Source organism: Pelobates fuscus, chromosome 5 (genome assembly GCF_036172605.1).
Source record: "Pelobates fuscus isolate aPelFus1 chromosome 5, aPelFus1.pri, whole genome shotgun sequence".
Taxonomy (NCBI): Eukaryota; Metazoa; Chordata; class Amphibia; order Anura; family Pelobatidae; genus Pelobates; species Pelobates fuscus.
Window position 1 is genome coordinate 63,098,200 of NC_086321.1, and position 18,869 is coordinate 63,117,068.

The 18,869-nt window shown below is 37.9% G+C and overlaps 1 protein-coding gene across 1 annotated transcript; it reads right to left on the bottom strand.

Annotated features, from left to right (window-relative positions):
- Positions 1–1,662: 1,662 nt before the first annotated feature.
- TXNL1 (thioredoxin like 1) lies at positions 1,663–18,179 on the bottom strand. The gene is made up of 8 exons (XM_063453928.1): positions 17,932–18,179; positions 12,957–13,053; positions 10,663–10,836; positions 9,307–9,429; positions 5,436–5,505; positions 3,783–3,955; positions 2,800–2,904; positions 1,663–1,900 (listed from the first exon to the last, which is right to left on the bottom strand). Exons 1-8 carry the CDS (start codon positions 18,027–18,029, stop codon positions 1,871–1,873), a joined length of 870 nt encoding a protein of 289 aa, XP_063309998.1. The 5' UTR covers positions 18,030–18,179; the 3' UTR covers positions 1,663–1,870.
- Positions 18,180–18,869: the final 690 nt, after the last annotated feature.

Genomic DNA, 18,869 nt, shown 5'->3' on the forward strand with positions numbered 1-18,869 from the left:
TTGATCTTTACCAGATGTCATCCTGTTTTGAACTGTATGAAATCATTTTGTGCCGGCATGGACATAACTATATTTATATACTGAAGAACTGCTTGTGAAATCCTTACAGATGTCAATAAAATAGGAGTGTGTGTGTGTGTGTGTGTGTGTGTGTGTGTGTGTGTGTGTGTGTGTGTGTGTGTGTGTGTGTGTGTGTGTGTGTGTGTGTGTGTGTGTGTGTGTGTGTGTGTGTGTGTGTGTGTGTGTGTGTGTGTGTGTGTGTGTGTGTGTGTGTGTGTGTGTGTGTGTGTGTGTGTGTGTGTGTGTGTGTAGATGCGTGTGTGACGGGCAATCACCTGCCTCTCTTGTGTTTAGCTCCACTGAGCTAAACTCAACCAGGAAGTAACAGGATCAGCTGTATGATTGACAACCAAGGGGTGCAACAATATTTATAATATTTTACCATGAAAATATTAGGGCAAACATTTCAGCTAGGCCTTACAAATTACCAGTTGCCATTATGACCATTACCATGAAATTAAGGGGGTATGCTTCAAGGGTGCATGCACAACCACATGTCTAGTCATCAACGGTTGGTCTTCTATAACAGAGCTCTTGATTTATTAGCTGCAGGATTTGCTCCTTGTAAGAGAGCAGTGACAGTTGCTGCCTCAAAAGGGACACTATAGGTGCCCAGACCACTTTAGCTCACCGAAGTGGTCCGTGTGCAGATATATACTAAACTGCAATAGATTACTTTTGAGGGTTAAAGGTACACTATAGTCACCTGAACAACTTTAGCTTAATGAAGCAGTTTTGGTGTATAGAACATGCCCCTGCAGCCTCACTGCGCAATCCTCTGCCATTTAGGAGTTAAATCCCTTTGTTTATGAACCCTAGTCACACCTCCCTGCGTGTGACTTGCACAGCCTTCCATAAACACTTCCTGTAAAGAGAGCCCTATTTAGGCTCTCTTTATTGCAAGTTCTGTTTAATTAAGATTTTCTTATCCCCTGCTATGTTAATAGATTGCTATACCCTGCAAGAGCCTCCTGTATGTGATTAAAGTTCAATTTAGAGATTGAGATACAATTATTTAAGGTAAATTACATCTGTTTGAAAGTGAAACCAGTTTTTTTTTTTTCATGCAGGCTCTGTCAATCATAGCCAGGGGAGGTGTGGCTAGGGCTGCATAAACAGAAGCAAAGTGATTTAACTCCTAAATGACAGTGAATTGAGCAGTGAAATTGCAGGGGAATGATCTATACACTAAAACTGCTTTATTTAGCAAAAGTAATTTAGGTGACTATAGTGTTCCTTTAACTCCACTTCAAGCGGCTGCCTACCAGACAGCCACTAGAGGGACTTTTGGGTTGTTGTTTCGTTATGCATGAGGGAATCCAGTGTTACCCGAAACCCAATAGTAAAGCATTGCATAATGCTTTCCTATGGGGTAAGTCCCAATGTAAGCGCGGACAACAAGTCAAACGAGGAGAGGAGCGGAGGCGGAGCCTGAACCAGCACTGAGGGAGATCAACGCTGGACTCAGGTAAGTGTCAGAACAGGGTTGTTTTTAAGTAGCTCTTGGCTTCATTAGAAGTAACAAAAATGGTGGGAGCAACATCACTTTTATGCTACACCAATTAAACTGTACAATTCAGAGACAACCACACAAAACAAAACTATGTTGGCAAAAGAAGTTATGTTTATTTACAAATACATGTAGCCAAATTCAAATAAAATTACCTTTAAGAAACAGTTTAACAAAAAGCAATGATTTATTGGTAATTTCGATGAATGAAACATTAACTTTCTAGGTTAAAGTACTATGTTCTGGTGACTGAAGATCCAGTATTTTGCATGGATTTCCCATCCAGTATCTTCCATGTGGTCAGTGGCTCTCTCCTTTCTTCCCTACAACCTGAGGGTAAAGATTAACATATTACAACAGCTAATAATATACAAGTGGAGACAGAAGGAATGTTTGCCTATTCTGCAGTGTAACATAGTGCCTCTGTAGCCTCATCCAATCAATTAGCAGCAGTTGTTGACATGGCAATAGTCAATTGGAATGTTTTGCTATGAAATATGTAACAGAGTATGCGATTAGTACCCCATTATCAATTCTGTATAAAGCAAAGTTACACACTGGGAGTAATGGTGCATGTGTTAAATTTCAGTGGTACAGAAAACTGTGTTTGCAAAGTGATTGCAAATATGTGACCTAAAGCCCTTATTAACCCTTTGCGGTCCTATGTCAGAAAATATCCAACAATACACTTTACCTTTTGCGGTCCAATGTCAAATTTTCCCTGGAGCCTACTGCTGATCCTCCATGCAAGGACCTCCCAGCCTGTGCGTATTGCGCACATTTGTGGCACTCTCCAGGAAAAATCCGACATTGACCAGAAGAGAAAATATTCTGTTGCATATATTCAAACCGCAAAGAGTTGAACTCAAACACCATGCAGAGATTACTTGAAACAACAAAAATGGCCCACTACATCCCAGATCAGCTTGTAGAATGGAAATATCTGTTTGGCAATTCTTCAACATGAAATGCTGCACATACAGACTACTTGCATCAAGAGAACTTCTAAAAGCGGAAATGATCATGGTGGTTGGACTTTAAATCACTCCAGCAGTATAAATAAAGGTAGAGGTCACATTAAAAGAGAAGGCTTGCTTTGCAGCAACAAGTAACTATTAGGCCCAGATAGTATCATAGGATTTGAAGTTTTGAACATGCAATTTGAAAAGCAGATAAGATCTAGGTTTAATAATGAAAAAGATCTCTAAGCAAAACCTTATAACACATACCCGTTTGAAGTCATTCATATTTGTGGCTTGTACTGGAGTCCCAATGAAAGTGAAGTATGCGATTCTTGTAGTCTCCTCGTCACCCTGATTGGACTGGACAAATAGCTGAAAGAAAAATGATTAACGGCTAGTTTAGTGGACACTGGGGGATAGAGATGATAAATCTAGTGTGAACGCACGTTTGTGGGATCAGGTGGCCAAGCAATAAAAAAACATAATTTAATTAGTTCAAATAGAAATTAGCCTAACAAATTTCACAGATTTCACAAATTGAAACTGTCCTACCAATGTCATTTCAGCCCTGCCACCTGTGAGCTACTAATAGGAATGGCTTATATGAAGTAACTGGAGAAGAACAGTATCTATAAACTGTTTTAAAGGAAAGATGCTCGAAATTAGCCAAAACAACCAGATACTTTATAAAGTTTGGTTCTTTTTCCTAGAACATTACAATATGAAAGTGTTAATCTTCATATTGTTAGCACATACATATTGTTTTCAAGTGCGCTGTGAATAGAGTATTCCTGGAACCAAGATAAAAGTAAAAACACTCAATATGCATTATCTCAAATGGCATGGTGACAATCTGAAAGTAAAAATAACAAGGGAAAAGGCATACAATGCATATAAAATCAGCAGTGAGTCGGATTCATTCTGAAACACACTGACACTATAAGCCTTTGTTATGACCTATATTTGTGTTATTTGAAAGAGTGCGTCAGGTTCTGTTTTCAAGCAGTTATTTGTGCACCTTCATCACAAGCACTGACTGAATGTATTCATTAAAATCAACCTTAGTTTACTAGCATATACAACATCAGTGTTTGCCTATTACGTTTATTTTTTGAGAAGCTTACTAATAAAATTGATAGCCTTGACAGGAGTGTACACCTTTTGCTGAGCAGTGTTAACAAGCACTCTTTAACCAGGATTGTTTACTGTATTTTAGGTAGAACATATAATGTATATATATTTGTACTTACTGTTACACTGTTGACATTTTGGAACTTAACATAGCGCAGCTGAATAAGGCTATCCTCTTTGATGTCATCGGGGGATAATTCAAGTGCTTGGGTAGCTTCACTTCTCATTGCTTCATCAAAATCAATAGATCGTGGCAGGTTTATGAATATTTTAACATATTTTGGACCTTGACCTGATAACAGAATTGAAAAAAAAAAAAAATGAATCACTCTGAATTGCAAGTTATTCAAACATTGTCAACAATGAGAGGAGTGGGGAAAAAAATAAGAAAAAGTCAGGAAATTAAGTATGCTTGAAATTTCACAACCAAAAAGTGCAAATACACCAATGCATTCTGAGCATAGGATCACTTGTATGCATTAGAGGTAAGCACAAGGATCATAAGAACTTCTAACTCTTGCAAAGGTCGCATTACAAGCAGCTCCCAACCCACATCCCTCACCATTATCAAATATATCTGCAACTTTTTCTAACAACTACAGGTTTCAGCTCAACCTCTGTTAATATGCGATAGCGATGCCTGCAGAGGATCACGTGAGTTATACAGTTTCACCGACATCAAGATATAACAAAAAAAATAGATATAACAAAAAAAACAGTTTGGAACAGCATAACATGTTAGAAAACTGAAAATGTGCACTGATTGATGGCCATTAATATCTATCATCCAGTGGTAGCAGGTCCTCCATTTAGGAATATTTCTCACTGCCTGAATGAAGTTAATGAAAGTTAAAATCTGGTGACAGGAACATCAAATTATTTTGGTTTCTCCATTATGCCCTATATCTTAAAATAATTAGACAAGTTGAAAAGACTTGCATTCAGAAAGTTCAGCCTCTCATATCTGTTTTTGCTGTTGATCCAAGAGAAGGCAAAAAATAAAGTTAAAAAAAAACAAAAAAAACACAGTTTTAAGTGCTTTCCAATTTTGCAACAAACTAGGATAACTATCTTCTCCGCCTCAGAAATTTAGTCCACTCTCCTTGGATGAAGAAACTCTTACCCCACATATTAAAACAATTATATCCCTGAATATTATGTTTTGCAAGTATTCTGCCAATTGCTGTTTAAGCATCTGTACACACTGATAAATCCAACTCTTCTGGAAGAGAATTCCAAATCCTTATTGTTCTTACAGTAAAGAACTCTTCCATTTGCTTGAGACTAAATCTCCTTTCTTAAAGTCTAAATGAGTGACATTGTGTCCTATGTATAGTCCTGTTTATAAATAGATTTCCAGACAACGGTTTGTATTGGCCCTGAATACTTTTATATTATGCCCAAATATCCCCACTAAACTAAACAAATGTAAACATGTTAGCCATTCATCAGAATTAAATTCTTCAATCCCACTTAATAATGAATAGCCCTTTTTCTAGTGCCATAATATCCTTCTTTAGAACACGTGCCCAAAATTGCATTACATATTTAGGGTGTGATCTTACCACTAATTTATGTAGTCTTCCTTTGTTGTAGTTATCTACAATAGTTTAGGCATATACCTCAAGTAAGATAAGATAATGCCATAGAATGAGAAAACATCGACTGGTAATTTTGAAACTTGCACTGGTTAATCATGTGCTGGGTCAAGAAATGGCAAGAACCACAGCACAAACACAAAACAACAAACGCCACAGTATAAATAAGCTTACCATTATCTGGGCCATGAAGCTTCATAGAATACAGCTTAACTGGCTGGTTAAAAGATACAGTAATGAGGAGCTGTGGAAAAAACAAAAAAGCATTGGGAGATTAAAAAACATTTTCTCAGTCAGAGAACAAATCATGTAAACAATATTTTTTTTTTTTTAAAGAAATGGACATGTAAAAGACTTTAAACTGCAAAACAAGGAATTTAGTGTACGTTGCATCAGTTGAAATAGGGAGGACAAGGGAAAATTCAAGGAGCCAACAACTTCCTCACACCCTTTTGTCAACATAAGGCAGAGGGTGAGGAAGTTCAAACATCTGTCCATATATGGGGGAAATGGTAGCCAGCACAAAATGAGACATCAGTGGTACCCACAAGGCTGTTTTTTAATAAATACACGTATATATATATATATATATATATATATATATATACACATACATACATACATACATATACACACACATACACACACACATATATATATATATATATATATATAGAAAATGAAGAATCAGAGCACTCCAAAGGGCTTAGTGAAAAAATACTTTATCTGTGTGGAAAGATCGACGTTTCGACCCGCAGGTCTTTGATAAAGACCTGCGGGTCGAAACGTCGATCTTTCCACACAGATAAAGTATTTTTTCACTAAGCCCTTTGGAGTGCTCTGATTCTTCATTTTCTATATAACAACGCTCTGCAGCACCAAGGCATTTTTTTGAAGAGAAAAACAAGCAAGGTAGAGTGCCAGATTTCGAATTTGTTTATATATATATATATATATATATATATATATATATTTATTTCCTTTGATCAAGTAGATTTTAATTAATGCCATTTAATTGCTTTGTTTCAAGACAATATTTCTTCATTTATTCATCAGTATGGGCCCACTAAGCTTCTATAAAAGCAAGACCAAACGTTCTAGAGATTTTTAATCAAAGGGCAACACCCATGGCCATTAAACCTGGGTTATCTTAAAAGGCTTAGTGGAACAGATTTACAGAGTCAGAGTCAAAATACCCCATTTCTGAACTGGTTTGGATGCAATATATATTACTGTGTGGGATCAAACTGCTTTCATACACAAGTTGTTGGGCGATACGAGTTTCTTAAAGGAATACCAAGCACCAAAACCCCTACATCTTAAAGTCATGGGTTTGCTGCCAAGACCATGTCCTAGCAATCTAAAAATAAAATATAAAATATTGGAGGTCAGAATGCCTTTACTAGCAGTCAGACAACCTCTAGAGGCACTTCCTCGTGAAAACTTTCAATACTGAAAGTCTTAACATTTTGCATCACCCAACACCTTTTTTTTTTTTTTTTTTTTTTAAAACACACTTTAACAGGGAGGCCCAATAATTCAGGATCTTTTTACGAAATGTATACTAAATCATATTGTAACAGAAATGCCGCTTTCATTAATAGTATTTTAAAAAGATACTCAAAAGGGGACAGAATCTCTTTAGGATGATTAGAAGAAGCTTTAACCCCTTAACACCGCAGCCAAATGTACAAGTTGTGAACGAAACAAAACGTAAACAAAACCTGGCATTTGCGCTATATGTCTGTCCAACCGTAATTCACCTCTTTCATATTAAATGCACCCCCCCTTATTATATATCATTTTATTCAGGGGAAACAGGGCTTTCATTTAATATAAAATATTTAGCTATGAAACATAATTTAATATGAAAAAAATGGGACAAAATAAGATTTTTTTTGATTTTTTTCGTTCTACATGACATTTTAACTGTCAATGTCATAATACTGTTTGCTTTTACTGCAATAAAATACACATATTTGTATTCAGCAAAGTCTCACGTGTAAAACAGTACCCCCTATGTACAGGTTTTATGGTGTTTTGGGAAGTTACAGGGTCAAATATAGCGTGTTACATTTGAAATTGAAATTCGCCAGATTGGTTACGTTGCCTTTGAGACTGTATAGTAGCCCAGGAAATAAATTTACACCCATAATGGCATACCATTTGCAATAGTAGACGACCCAAGGTATTGCAAATAAGCGATGTCCAGTCTTTTTTAGTAGCCATTTGGTCACAAACACTGGCCAAAGTTAGCGTTCGTATTTGTTTGTGTGTGAAAAATGCAAAAAACGCCAATTTTGGCCAGTGTTTGTGACTAAGTGGCTACTAAAAAAGACTGGACATACCCCATTTGCAATACCTTTGGTTGTCTACTATTGCAAATGGTATGCCATCATAGGGGGAATTTTCATTCTTGGGCTACCATAGGGTCATAAAGGCAACGTAAGCAATCTGGTGAATTTTAATGTGAAAAAAATTAAACACAAGCCTTATATTTTACGCTGTAATTTTTGAAAACACCATAAAACCTGTACATGAGGGGTACTGTTGTACTCAGGAGACTTCGCTGAACACAAATATTTGTGTTTCAAACAGTAAAAAGTATTGCAGCAATAATATCGTCCCTGTAAGTGCTGTTTGTGCGTGAAAAATGCAAAAAACGTCACTTTTACTGGCGATATCATGGTTGTAATACATTTTACTGTTTTGAAACACTAATATTTGTGTTCAGCGAAGTCTCCCGAGTAAAACAGTACCCCCCATGTACAGGTTTTATGGTGTCTTGGAAAGTTATAGGGTTAAATATAGTGCTAGCAAATTAAATTCCCTATACTTTCGGCATGGGTGGTCAGGCAGGTCCCGCTAATTGTAATTAATTAGGATACCTAATTATGTAAAATTATTACATAAATATATAAATATATATACGTATATATATATATATATTTTTTTTTTTTTAATATTTTTATTTATATATAGGTATATATATATATATATATATATATATATATATATATATATATATATATATATATATATATATATATATATATATAGTGATATATACGTATATATTTATGTATATAAATAGATATATTATTTCGTTCTACGTGTATTTTGATATAAATATATATATATATAAATATCAAAATACAGTTAGAACGAAATAAAACACATCTATATATTTTTTAATATTTTATTTTTAATTATTTATTTTATTACGTATTTACATATTTATTTTTTTTATATTATTTATAAATATATATATATAACAATAATTATATATATATATTTAATCAGTATCAGTCTACGTGTAATTTGATATTAATATATATATATATATATATATATATATATATATATATATATATATTAATATTAAAATACACCTAGACGGTGTATGTGTGTGTATGTATATGTGTATATATATATATATATATACTTAGATCATATATATATAATATATATATATATATATATATATATATATATATATGATCTAAGTATAAAAAAAATTTTTTACACTTTTAACATTATTTTTATTTTATTTTCAGCCAGCAGGGGGACCAACTGTCATTACAGTTGGTCCCCCTGCTGGCAATGCCTGAGCCAGCTATCCCGGCCATGTGATTGTGAGGTCCTCGCAAGGACCTCACTCTCACATGACCGGGAGGCACCGGAGGAGGAAGATGTGCCGCGGGGGGGCTCCCTGGGAGTCCCCCCAACCGCGATCGCCGGCGTGGGACCGCCGGCGACCGGGTAAGTTACTAAAAACCGGAGGGCGTACTATTACGTCCGGCGGCGTTTAGAGCCGCTTTTAAAAGGACGTAATCGTACGCCCTCCGGACTTAAGGGGTTAAGGAATGAAAAAGCTGGAAAAAAAAAAATAAATAAAAAAAAAAGTTTACAAAGGGATTCCCAATATAGATCAGTAGTGTGGATACATGCCACTAAGATTGACACTAATGAGATCACATCCACAACTTTCAAGGCAATAGAGAAGACTGACTCCTAATGGAATGAGATAAGCTGCTTTGCCAACCTGTTCATCACAGTCCGATTCGAGGTAAGTAGGATCTTTCCGTAAGCAGTTTTCAAAGCCATTGTCGTCGCTTTCATTAAGACATTCACAGCCATTTTTGCTCACAAACGGCATTAGATCCATCTGCAAGGAATAATTCATTTAAGCCAGACAAATTACAACAGGTTACTGAATACAACAACTATGCTGAATACAATATGGCCTTGTGTAACAATACACTTACAATGGGTCTGCATCAAATTACCGCAACACTATTATTAGAATTTATACAATGTCAACATATTCCACAGCACTTTACAGTTATGGAAAAATAATATTTAGAAGTGAAGAATGCTGCACAATCTAGGAGTATCTGACGTACACAGGTCTATATAGTTAGACGTCTTGTCTAAGGACACTTACTGGTGAGGTGGTCTTCTCAGGCTACCACTGCTCTGACTAGCCAATACACGACAACCCTTTTTGTAGTCTTTAACTTTATGTACTATGCAAAGAATAACGCAAGATGTGCAGATATATTGTTGCTCCTTTAACCTTCTGTGATCCCTGAATTCCACTGCAAATACCTTTCTTAACCCATTTCTGTAATGCAGAACTCGACCGTACAGGCATGGAAATGGCTGCAACATATTGATACTTAAAAGTTCAAGTATCCTATTGATGGCATCTTTGTGTATTAGGCATGACTGATTATAATACTGTTGCACAGACATACACACTTTATCTTTAGCTTCCAGGAGAAAACTTGTCCCACACTGCACAGTAACAGAGCATTCTAATCACCATAACCATTACATTTGACTAGAATAAAAAGGTGCAGTTCTCAAATCCTTGGTTAAACCTTTCCAATACTTTGAGTAAATCTGGTGGTCGTACAGCCTCCCCCCATACGTGCTATAGTTCAATTTCCACATCCGCTATATCAATTTAATCTGTATTTAGAGAGCACTGACTGGCTGGGCACAGCCCTTGACACGTATTAAAAATTCTAGCAAATGCGGCAGAGCTGTGGGTAAATATAAAAAAACATGTAAAAACAAGCAAACATATCATTATGGCTGGCATAAGCGTCAAAGTGATCATTTTGCATGCACAAAAACAAACAAGGAAGATATGTGCTCATTAATATTTTTTTAAAGAAAATATTTGCAGTAGGAATGTACAAATTTCCAGAAAGTGTAAACATGAGTTCCTGCCGATCACAGAAGGATGCTACATCAGCCAGATTATCATGGTATAACTAAACTACAATATATTCATGATCAACCATAGGATAATTGAATGTGTACAAGTTATCTAAATGCCATCAACAGACATAAATGCCCTCTATACCAATAAAACAAAGCTCATACATACATAGCCTTTTGGAATATCTGTGTCTTCATTGCTTCCTTGATCATTTTCTAAGTGTTGTTTAATTTTTTCTTCTAAGCCAGCAGCATCTGCTCCTTGATAGTGATCAATTTTTACTTTATTTCGGAAGAATAAAAACGTGGGTGTTGCAGATATATTGTTGGCGGCAGCTGTGGCCTGAAATGTAAATGAAAGTCAATAAATGTGGAGAAACCAATGTACTATACAAACTGTGAGGATATAAAGTCCAATAAGTCGTAGTTGTGATCTTGTACAAAATTTGTTTAATGCAATACTGCGTGCAAATGTATAGATAGCATTTAAATGTTCTTTTATTTTACTAGATCTTTAGACCTGATTGTCTAGAATACCACAAAGTCCATAAAAGATTGCCTCTTGGCTGTAAACAGAAGGCATGAGAGAATAAGAAATGTATTTGTATGTTGGACTTGGTACCACAAATCTGCTGATAAATCCACTTTAATTTAATTACATGATTATAGCTTTATATTAACAGATCTGTCCAATTTTCCTTTCCTTGCAAATGCTCATTTCTATTTCTTAAGTGTCCATGGAACATGGGGACGACCTAATAAAGTTATTAAAATTGCCAACAAGAATATTGTATCAATTGCAATGACTTTGCAATGATAATGAATTCTTGCCCACCTACTTTGCGGTTGTGTGTATTTAGCAGGGCTCGACAAATCCCAGGTGCCAGGTAGACTAGGAATTTTGCCCAGGCGCCTGGGATTGTTCAGCCCATTCACTTCTCCTTCTCCTATTTCCATCCCCGTGTAGACAGGCCAACCAGTCTAATGTCGCTGTGCCCAGTCCTAATGGACCAGAGAGAAGCCACTCTCTTGCGAGTGTGTATTTGTCTGTCTGTGTGCATGTATGATTCTTTGTGTGTATCTAATAATAAATATTGTGTGTGTTTGTCCTCCAATCGCATGGGAATGGTGTTTTTACTCACCTGTTTTCCAACGCGGTGCCAATCTCGCCGCAGCTGGCCCGCCTCAATAACTGAGATCAATTACCAATCAACATCTCCTCATAGTGAAGCATTAAAGCAATGCTGGGTGCCTATATTGTCCCTTTATGGGGAACTTCAGCGCCGACTCTACGCCGAATGTAGTGTCTCTGAGATAGGAGACACTTTAGTGGCCGTTTGAGTGAATGCCACTAGAGGTGTAACTAGGAAGCAAAAACCTACAGGGACAGATTATAGACACCAGGGTCACTAAATTAAGCTGTAGTGTTTCTGGTAACTTTAGGGTCCCTTTAAGAATTTGTATTTTTGAAATAAAAAACTGGCTCCTTGATTGAAAGAAAAATTGTCAAGCCCTGATATATAGAATGTATTATATATGTATTGTGTAAAATAGAGACAATGAGACAGAACATCAAGGGCAGGGTGTCTTCAAATAATACAGTAAGCTGTAAGAACTGACTTTGTATTTGTGAATCAAGAAGAATAAATCTGTTTTCATAACAAAAGATGGCAACGTCTGTTTATGTTATACTTTAATGTGACACAGAAGAACAAAAGTATGTATGATACCAAGCGAGCACACTTTACCAGAAGAAAGAACTATAAAATCATATATAGCAAGTATTATTGTTTTAACTTTTCTTATTCTACACACAGCTGGTTTGGGTTACAGAATGCAACTTCTTGAAAGTAGTGGAATTAACACGCAACTTACCAGGACATGAGATAAACCATTTTCTATAGATTTTGCCTTCTATCAATCATAGTTGATGTTTCTGCTACCCAGAACATATTTTTTTATCCGGTAAATCTCCAAAAAGTAAGGGGTTAATTGGAAACTAATTTCAACGCCCCAAGGAACAGTTCTATTCATCAAATCTGAAAAGCAGAACGTCTGGATATGCTGGTAGCAAAGATGTGATTGCGATCAGACTACAGGCAGCTTGTTCCCAATATTGAGAATTAGGCATACTGCAACGTTTGGCCAAGATGTGCCAATCGGATATCTCACAGCTTGGGGTCTTAAGAGAGTCAGACAAATGAGATGGGGATTTGAGCTGCATGTGCCCATGAGAGGTGCACACCCTGTAAAACATTTGCATAAACAAAACAGGAAGTATAGTTTTTTCGTTTTACATCACAAGGAAAAGGGGCATACTTATTGCTGCAACAATATGCAGTTATAGGCAACTACCTGAAAGGAGAAAGGGAAGAGGGATATCCTTGCAACACTGACCAGAGGTTGTTATGGTGCTTGGAGTGTGCCTCTAAGTGACAGAAGTCAGTTTAACAAGCTACTTACTTGGCACTGGTGGACATCAACTTCCAAAAATACCGCTTGGGGGTATTTATTACTTAGAGATGTAAAGGCCGGTGCTATTCTCACACAAGGAGCACACCTATAAACGAAGAGAAGGATCAATTAGCTCTAGGCATATAAAGCCCCATCCACCATAATTCCAACATTTTTAAAAAGGTATACTGACACTTTCAGCCATTGAGCAATATCAAAAGTTAAAATATTAATAAACGTATGAATATTGTTGCAGACCAGAGGCTTCACGGTGTGCCTCCGAGCAAAGTAAGCGTGCTGTAATGCTTTTGGTGCTTCTGTAGGTTTTCTTGGAAAATGCCAAATTCCAGCATTTTCCTGCATTTTCCACTATCTGCAGATAGCCATCATCAAACCAGGGTTAACTTGAACAATCACAACAATTTTTGAACAGTTTGACTTCCTACTTGGGGTCCACCAAGTCAGGTCCTGCTCCCCACCTTTCACTACCTCAGTCAGAGAGCTTAAAACAACAAAGCTGCATTCCTGGCACTATCACTCCCTCTGCCTCCCCTCTTCCATCGCTGCTGCGGTTAATAAAAAAGTTATTTACTTACCTGATCCCAGTGCCGATGTCCCTCGGTGCTGAGTCACGGCTCAGTCTCCTCTGACATTCGTGCGCTAATGTGCATGTGGTGGCTAGTGCTACATGCACATCAAGTCACCCCATAGAAAAGCATTGAATCAATGCTTTCCAATGGGGAAATAGCTGACGCTGGATGTCCTCATACAGAGCGTGAGCTAGTCCAGCGTCAGTTACTGGACCAAAAAAGTCCATTAGGATCCAGGAAGAACCTCCAGTGGCTGTCTGGGAGACAGCCACTAGAGGCTCTCTCAGTGCTGCAACGTATATTGCAGTTTCTCTAAGTGGAATAGCAACTGTGCACCCAGACCACTTCAATGAGCTGATGTGGTCTGGGTGCCTATATTGTCCCTTTAGTGAAACAGCTTTGTATGTAGACCATGCTCCTGTAGTCCAGCTGCTCTATTATCTGCCATTAAGGCGTTAAATTACTTTATTTATGCAGCCCTAGCCACACCTCCCCTAGCTGTGATTCACACAGCCTCCTTGCACACTTCCTGAAAAGGAAGTCTCGAACAGCTTTTCAGTAAAGGTAACCAGACAAACAGGGTTGTGGAGTCAGCACTGACTCCTCTCTTTATGGTACCTCTGACTTCTTATATATAATTATATTACAATTACCATATTATTAAGCTGTAATATATATATTTACTGACTCTTTAGTGTATAAAACACTATTCAGCCTCCCCCTTAAATAATGAGAACTCAGCCAAGGAGGCGGGGTGGGGACAGGGCCAAACACCACCCTAGCCAATCAGCATCTCCTAAGAGATGCCTTGAATCACTGAATCTCTATGGGGAGCATTCTACGTCTCCATATAGAGCATGGAGACGCTGAATGGCAGTCACACTGTGCAGCACTGATCCAGGAAGCACCTCTAGTGGCCATCTGAGGAGTGGCCACTGAAGGGGTCCCTAAGCAGTAATGTAAACACTGCCTTTTCTCTGTACTTAAGCTACACCCCCCAGGCTCAAACAGCTAACCTCACTGAAAGGAAGAGGCTGGTAAATGGGAACTTTACCTCCCAATGCTCCCACAGCATACACTGCCAGGTAGGCTTACTCAGCAACAGATGACTGTTGTGTCTGTCTGAGTGAGCATGTGTTTGTCAGTGAGCATCGCAAAGAGTCGAATGTGCTCCAGACTGACTGACTGACACAATCCTGCAAAAGCAGTTGCGTGTAGCAACATCATCAATACCAGCTAACATCATACGCCTCATCATAGAGAACCAGTTCCAGCACATTTAGGCTGAGTTACACGTATAACCAAATATAGTAGGCCAAGTACTTTCCCATTAATCCGTGACCCTGACAGCCATCCCCTACCCCATTAATCCGTGACCCTGACAGCCATCCCTTTCCCCACTAATCCGTGACAGGCATCTATTTCCCCAATAATACATGACCCTGACAGCCATCCCCTTCCCCACTAAGAAATGTACCTAACAGCCATCCCCTTTCCCACTAATAAATGTACCTGACAGCCATCCCCTTCCCCACTAATAAATGTACCTGACAGCCATCCCCTTCCCCATTAATAAATGTACCTGACAGCCATCCCCTTCCCCACTAATAAGAGACCCTGAAAGCCATCCCCTTCCCCATTAATAAATGTACCTGACAGCTATCCCCTTCCCCACTAATAAGAGACCCTGACAGCCATCCCCTTCCCCATTAATAAGAGACCCTGACAGCCATCCCCTTCCCCATTAATAAATGTACCTGGCAGCTATCCCCTTCCCCACTAAAAAGAGACCCTGACAGCCATCCCCTTCCCCACTAATAAATGTACCGGACAGCCATCCCCTTCCCCAATAATAAATGTACCAGACAGCTATCCCCTTCCAACACTAATAAATGTACCTGGCAGCCATCCCCTTCCCCACTAATAAATGTACCTGACAGCCATCCCCTTCCCCATTAATAAGAGACCCTGACAGCCATCCCCTTCCCCATTAATAAATGTACCTGGCAGCTATCCCCTTCCCCACTAATAAATGTACCTGACAGCCATCCCCTTCCCCACTAATAAATGTACCTGACAGCCATCCCCTTCCCCATTAATAAATGTACCTGACAGCCATCCCCTTCCCCATTAACCCCTTAAGGACGCGGGACGGTTCAGGACCGTCATCGGCATTTTTGCGTTGCCGACCGACGACGGTCCTGAACCGTCCTAAATTTAAGAGGTACTTACCCGATCGCCGTCGTTCCCCCGGCGGCGATCGGCGTTGCTCCCGTTGTGGGGAGACTGCCTGCAGCCCAGACAGTCTCCCCATGGCGGATTAGGACCCCTGTGGCCATGTGATCGCCCAACAGGGCGACCACATGGTCACAATAGGTGTCCTAGACTCTGCCTGCAGGGGGACTGTCTGTGCTGACAGGCAGTCTCCCTGCCAGTGTAAAATCAAAAAAAAATTAAAGTTATAGTGAATAAAAAAAAAATATTATTATATATGTGTATATATATGATATATAGACATATATTATACCTATATAATATATGTCTATATATAATATATATAATGTCATGCTAAGTGTATTTTTATATTAATATGTACATATATTAATATAAAAATACACTTATAATTAATTTACACACGTATATATATATATAATATATATAATAACTATATATATATTGTATATATATATTATTATAAAATACGAATAATAAATAATTTAAATTAAATTTAAAAAATTAAAAATAATAATAAAAATTAAAAAAAAAATATATATCTATACGAAATGTTATTCTAACTGTATTTTGATATTAATATATATATGTTTATATCAAAATACACTTAGAATGAAATTGTATATATATCTATGTATATATAAATAAAAAGAATACAAACTATTCATATGTCCATATACAAAATGACATAAATAATTATATAAATATACACGTAGACTTCAAATATATAAATATGCATATATATTTAAATTCTACGTGCATATTTATGTAATATTTTTACATAATTAAGTTATTTTATTGATTGCAATTTAAGGGACCTGCCTGCCAACCCAGGCCAAAAGTCTAGAGAATTTAATTTGCTAGCACTGTATTTTACCCTGTAACGTTCTACGACACCCTAAAACCTGTACATGGGGGGTACTGTTTTACTCGGGAGACTTTGCTGAACACAAATATTAGTGATTCAAAACAGTAAAACGTATCACAGCGATGATATTGTCAGTGAAAGTGACTTTTTTTGCATTTTTCACACATAAACAGCATGTTTACTGATGATATAATTGTTGTGATACATTTTCCAGTTTTGAAACACTAATATTTGTGTTCAGCAAAGTCTCCTGAGTATAACAGGGCCCCCCATGTACAGGTTTTATAGCGTTTTTGAAAGTTACAGGGTCAAATATTTTTACATTGAAGATGACCAGGTTGGTTACGTTGCCTTTGAGAGCGTATGGTAGCCCAGGAATGAGAATTACCCCCATGATGGCATACCATTTGCGAAAGAAGACAACCCAAGGTATTGCAAATGGGGTATGACCAGTCTTTTTTAGTAACCACTTGGTCACAAACACTGGCCAAAATTAGCGTTCAATTTAGTTTTTTACTTTTTTCACACACAAACAAATATGAACGCTAACTTTGGCCAGTGTTTGCGACTAAGTGGCTACTAAAAAAGTCTGGACATACCCCATATTGAATACCCTGGGTTGTCTACTTTAAAAAAAATATGTACATGTGGGGTGTTATTCAGCGATTTATGACAGATAATAGTGTTACAATGTCACTATTGATAAATTTTAAAAATATATGTTTTGAAACCGCAATATCCTACTTGTACTTATAGCCCTATAACATGCAAAAAAATAGCAAAAAGCATGTAAACACTGGGTATTTTTAAACTCAGGACAAAATTTTGAATCTATTTAGCAGTTTTTTTCATTCGCTTTTGTAGATGAATAAAAGATTTTTCACATAAAAGTCAAAAAACATGTATTTTTTTTCAATTTTTCATCATATTTTTTCATTTTTTAAAAATTAAATTACATGAGATTATATAAATAATGGTATGTAAAGAAAGCCCCTTTTGTCCTGAAAAAAACAATATATAATTTGTATATGAACAGTAAATGAGAGAGCGGAAAATTACAGCTAAACACAAACACCACAAAAGTGTAAAAAGATGCCTGGTCGCAAATGTACAACATCGCAAAAAAAGTCCAGTCCTTAAGGGGTTAATAAGAGACCCTGACAGCCATCCCCTCGCCCTGATTTTCTAGCCCTGTGTATAGATAGACCCCATTCCCCAGGCAGTGTCTGCCCCTCTCCCCTGACTGTCCCCCAGCTCTCCCTGGGATATGGCGCTGGAGCCGACCCGCTCTCACCCTCTCATGGTGAACTTGACCACACTCAGCCTGGACCCTGCTGCACTCAGCTCCGCCTGGAACTCGGCGTCCACTCCGATCACCTTCACTCCCACCATATCGCAGGCCGTCAGTCAGCTCTCCCGGCCTTCCTCGCAACCGGCCGCAGCAGCTCTCTTTCCCTCTCCCTTCCTACCGGCAGATTCACTTTGTGCCGTGTCACGCCGGGCCTTGATTACGGCTGCTGCCCACAACACACCGCGGTAACGTGCGACACCACGTGATGCCCAGGGAAGCGCTAGCCGTCACTTTACTTTCTGGCAATGTCATCCCACAGGCGGGACCACGTGACCCAATGCTGAACCCAAGGCTTACAGAGTGCTGCAGCGCTGTGTATAGGGCACCATGGGTCACTGCCAGAGTGATGGATTGCTCTTTATTAATGTCACCATAATCCACAGCACTGTGTCACCAGGGGGAATAAAGCTGAGACCATGACAACAACCTTTAAACAATGGTGGATGGACCCTCCACTCAGGGCAACCATTTAAGGGTTACTCCAACCACCATAGCCACTACAATGATTTAAAGTGCTCATTGTGGTAGGAGTGAGTATGTGCAGTGTTTCAGCTTAAAATCTTGCACATACTGAGTAATTGGTAATTGTGTGCATACTTTGTCAGACATGATAATCTTACCCTTTTAGTATTGATTCCCTTTTCCACCCTGTTGGTGTTCCCTCTACTGTTTTTTTTTTTTTTTTTTTTTTTTTTTAATGTTAATTACATTCTACCTACTACTTCCCCCTTTACTGGCTCAGATTGCACACATCACCACTGTACTGTAATCAATTAAGTATTACCACTACGTTATGCATAGTGGTAATACTTAATTGATTACAGTATAGTAAAGTACATCTATTAATGCTTATCTGTCACTATTGGGAGTCTTTGCATATT

Bases quoted from the DNA above. Each gene is read 5' to 3' on its own strand.
- TXNL1 (XM_063453928.1), bottom strand. From the start codon at position 18,029: ATGGTGGGAGTGAAGGTGATCGGAGTGGACGCCGAGTTCCAGGCGGAG. The intron at 13,054-17,931 runs GTGAGAGCGGGT...CTTCGTTTATAG, and splicing joins GTCAAGTTCACCATGAGAGG to GTGTGCTCCTTGTGTGAGAA. The intron at 3,956-5,435 runs GTAAGCTTATTT...TTCTGTTATCAG, and splicing joins GCTTCATGGCCCAGATAATG to GTCAAGGTCCAAAATATGTT.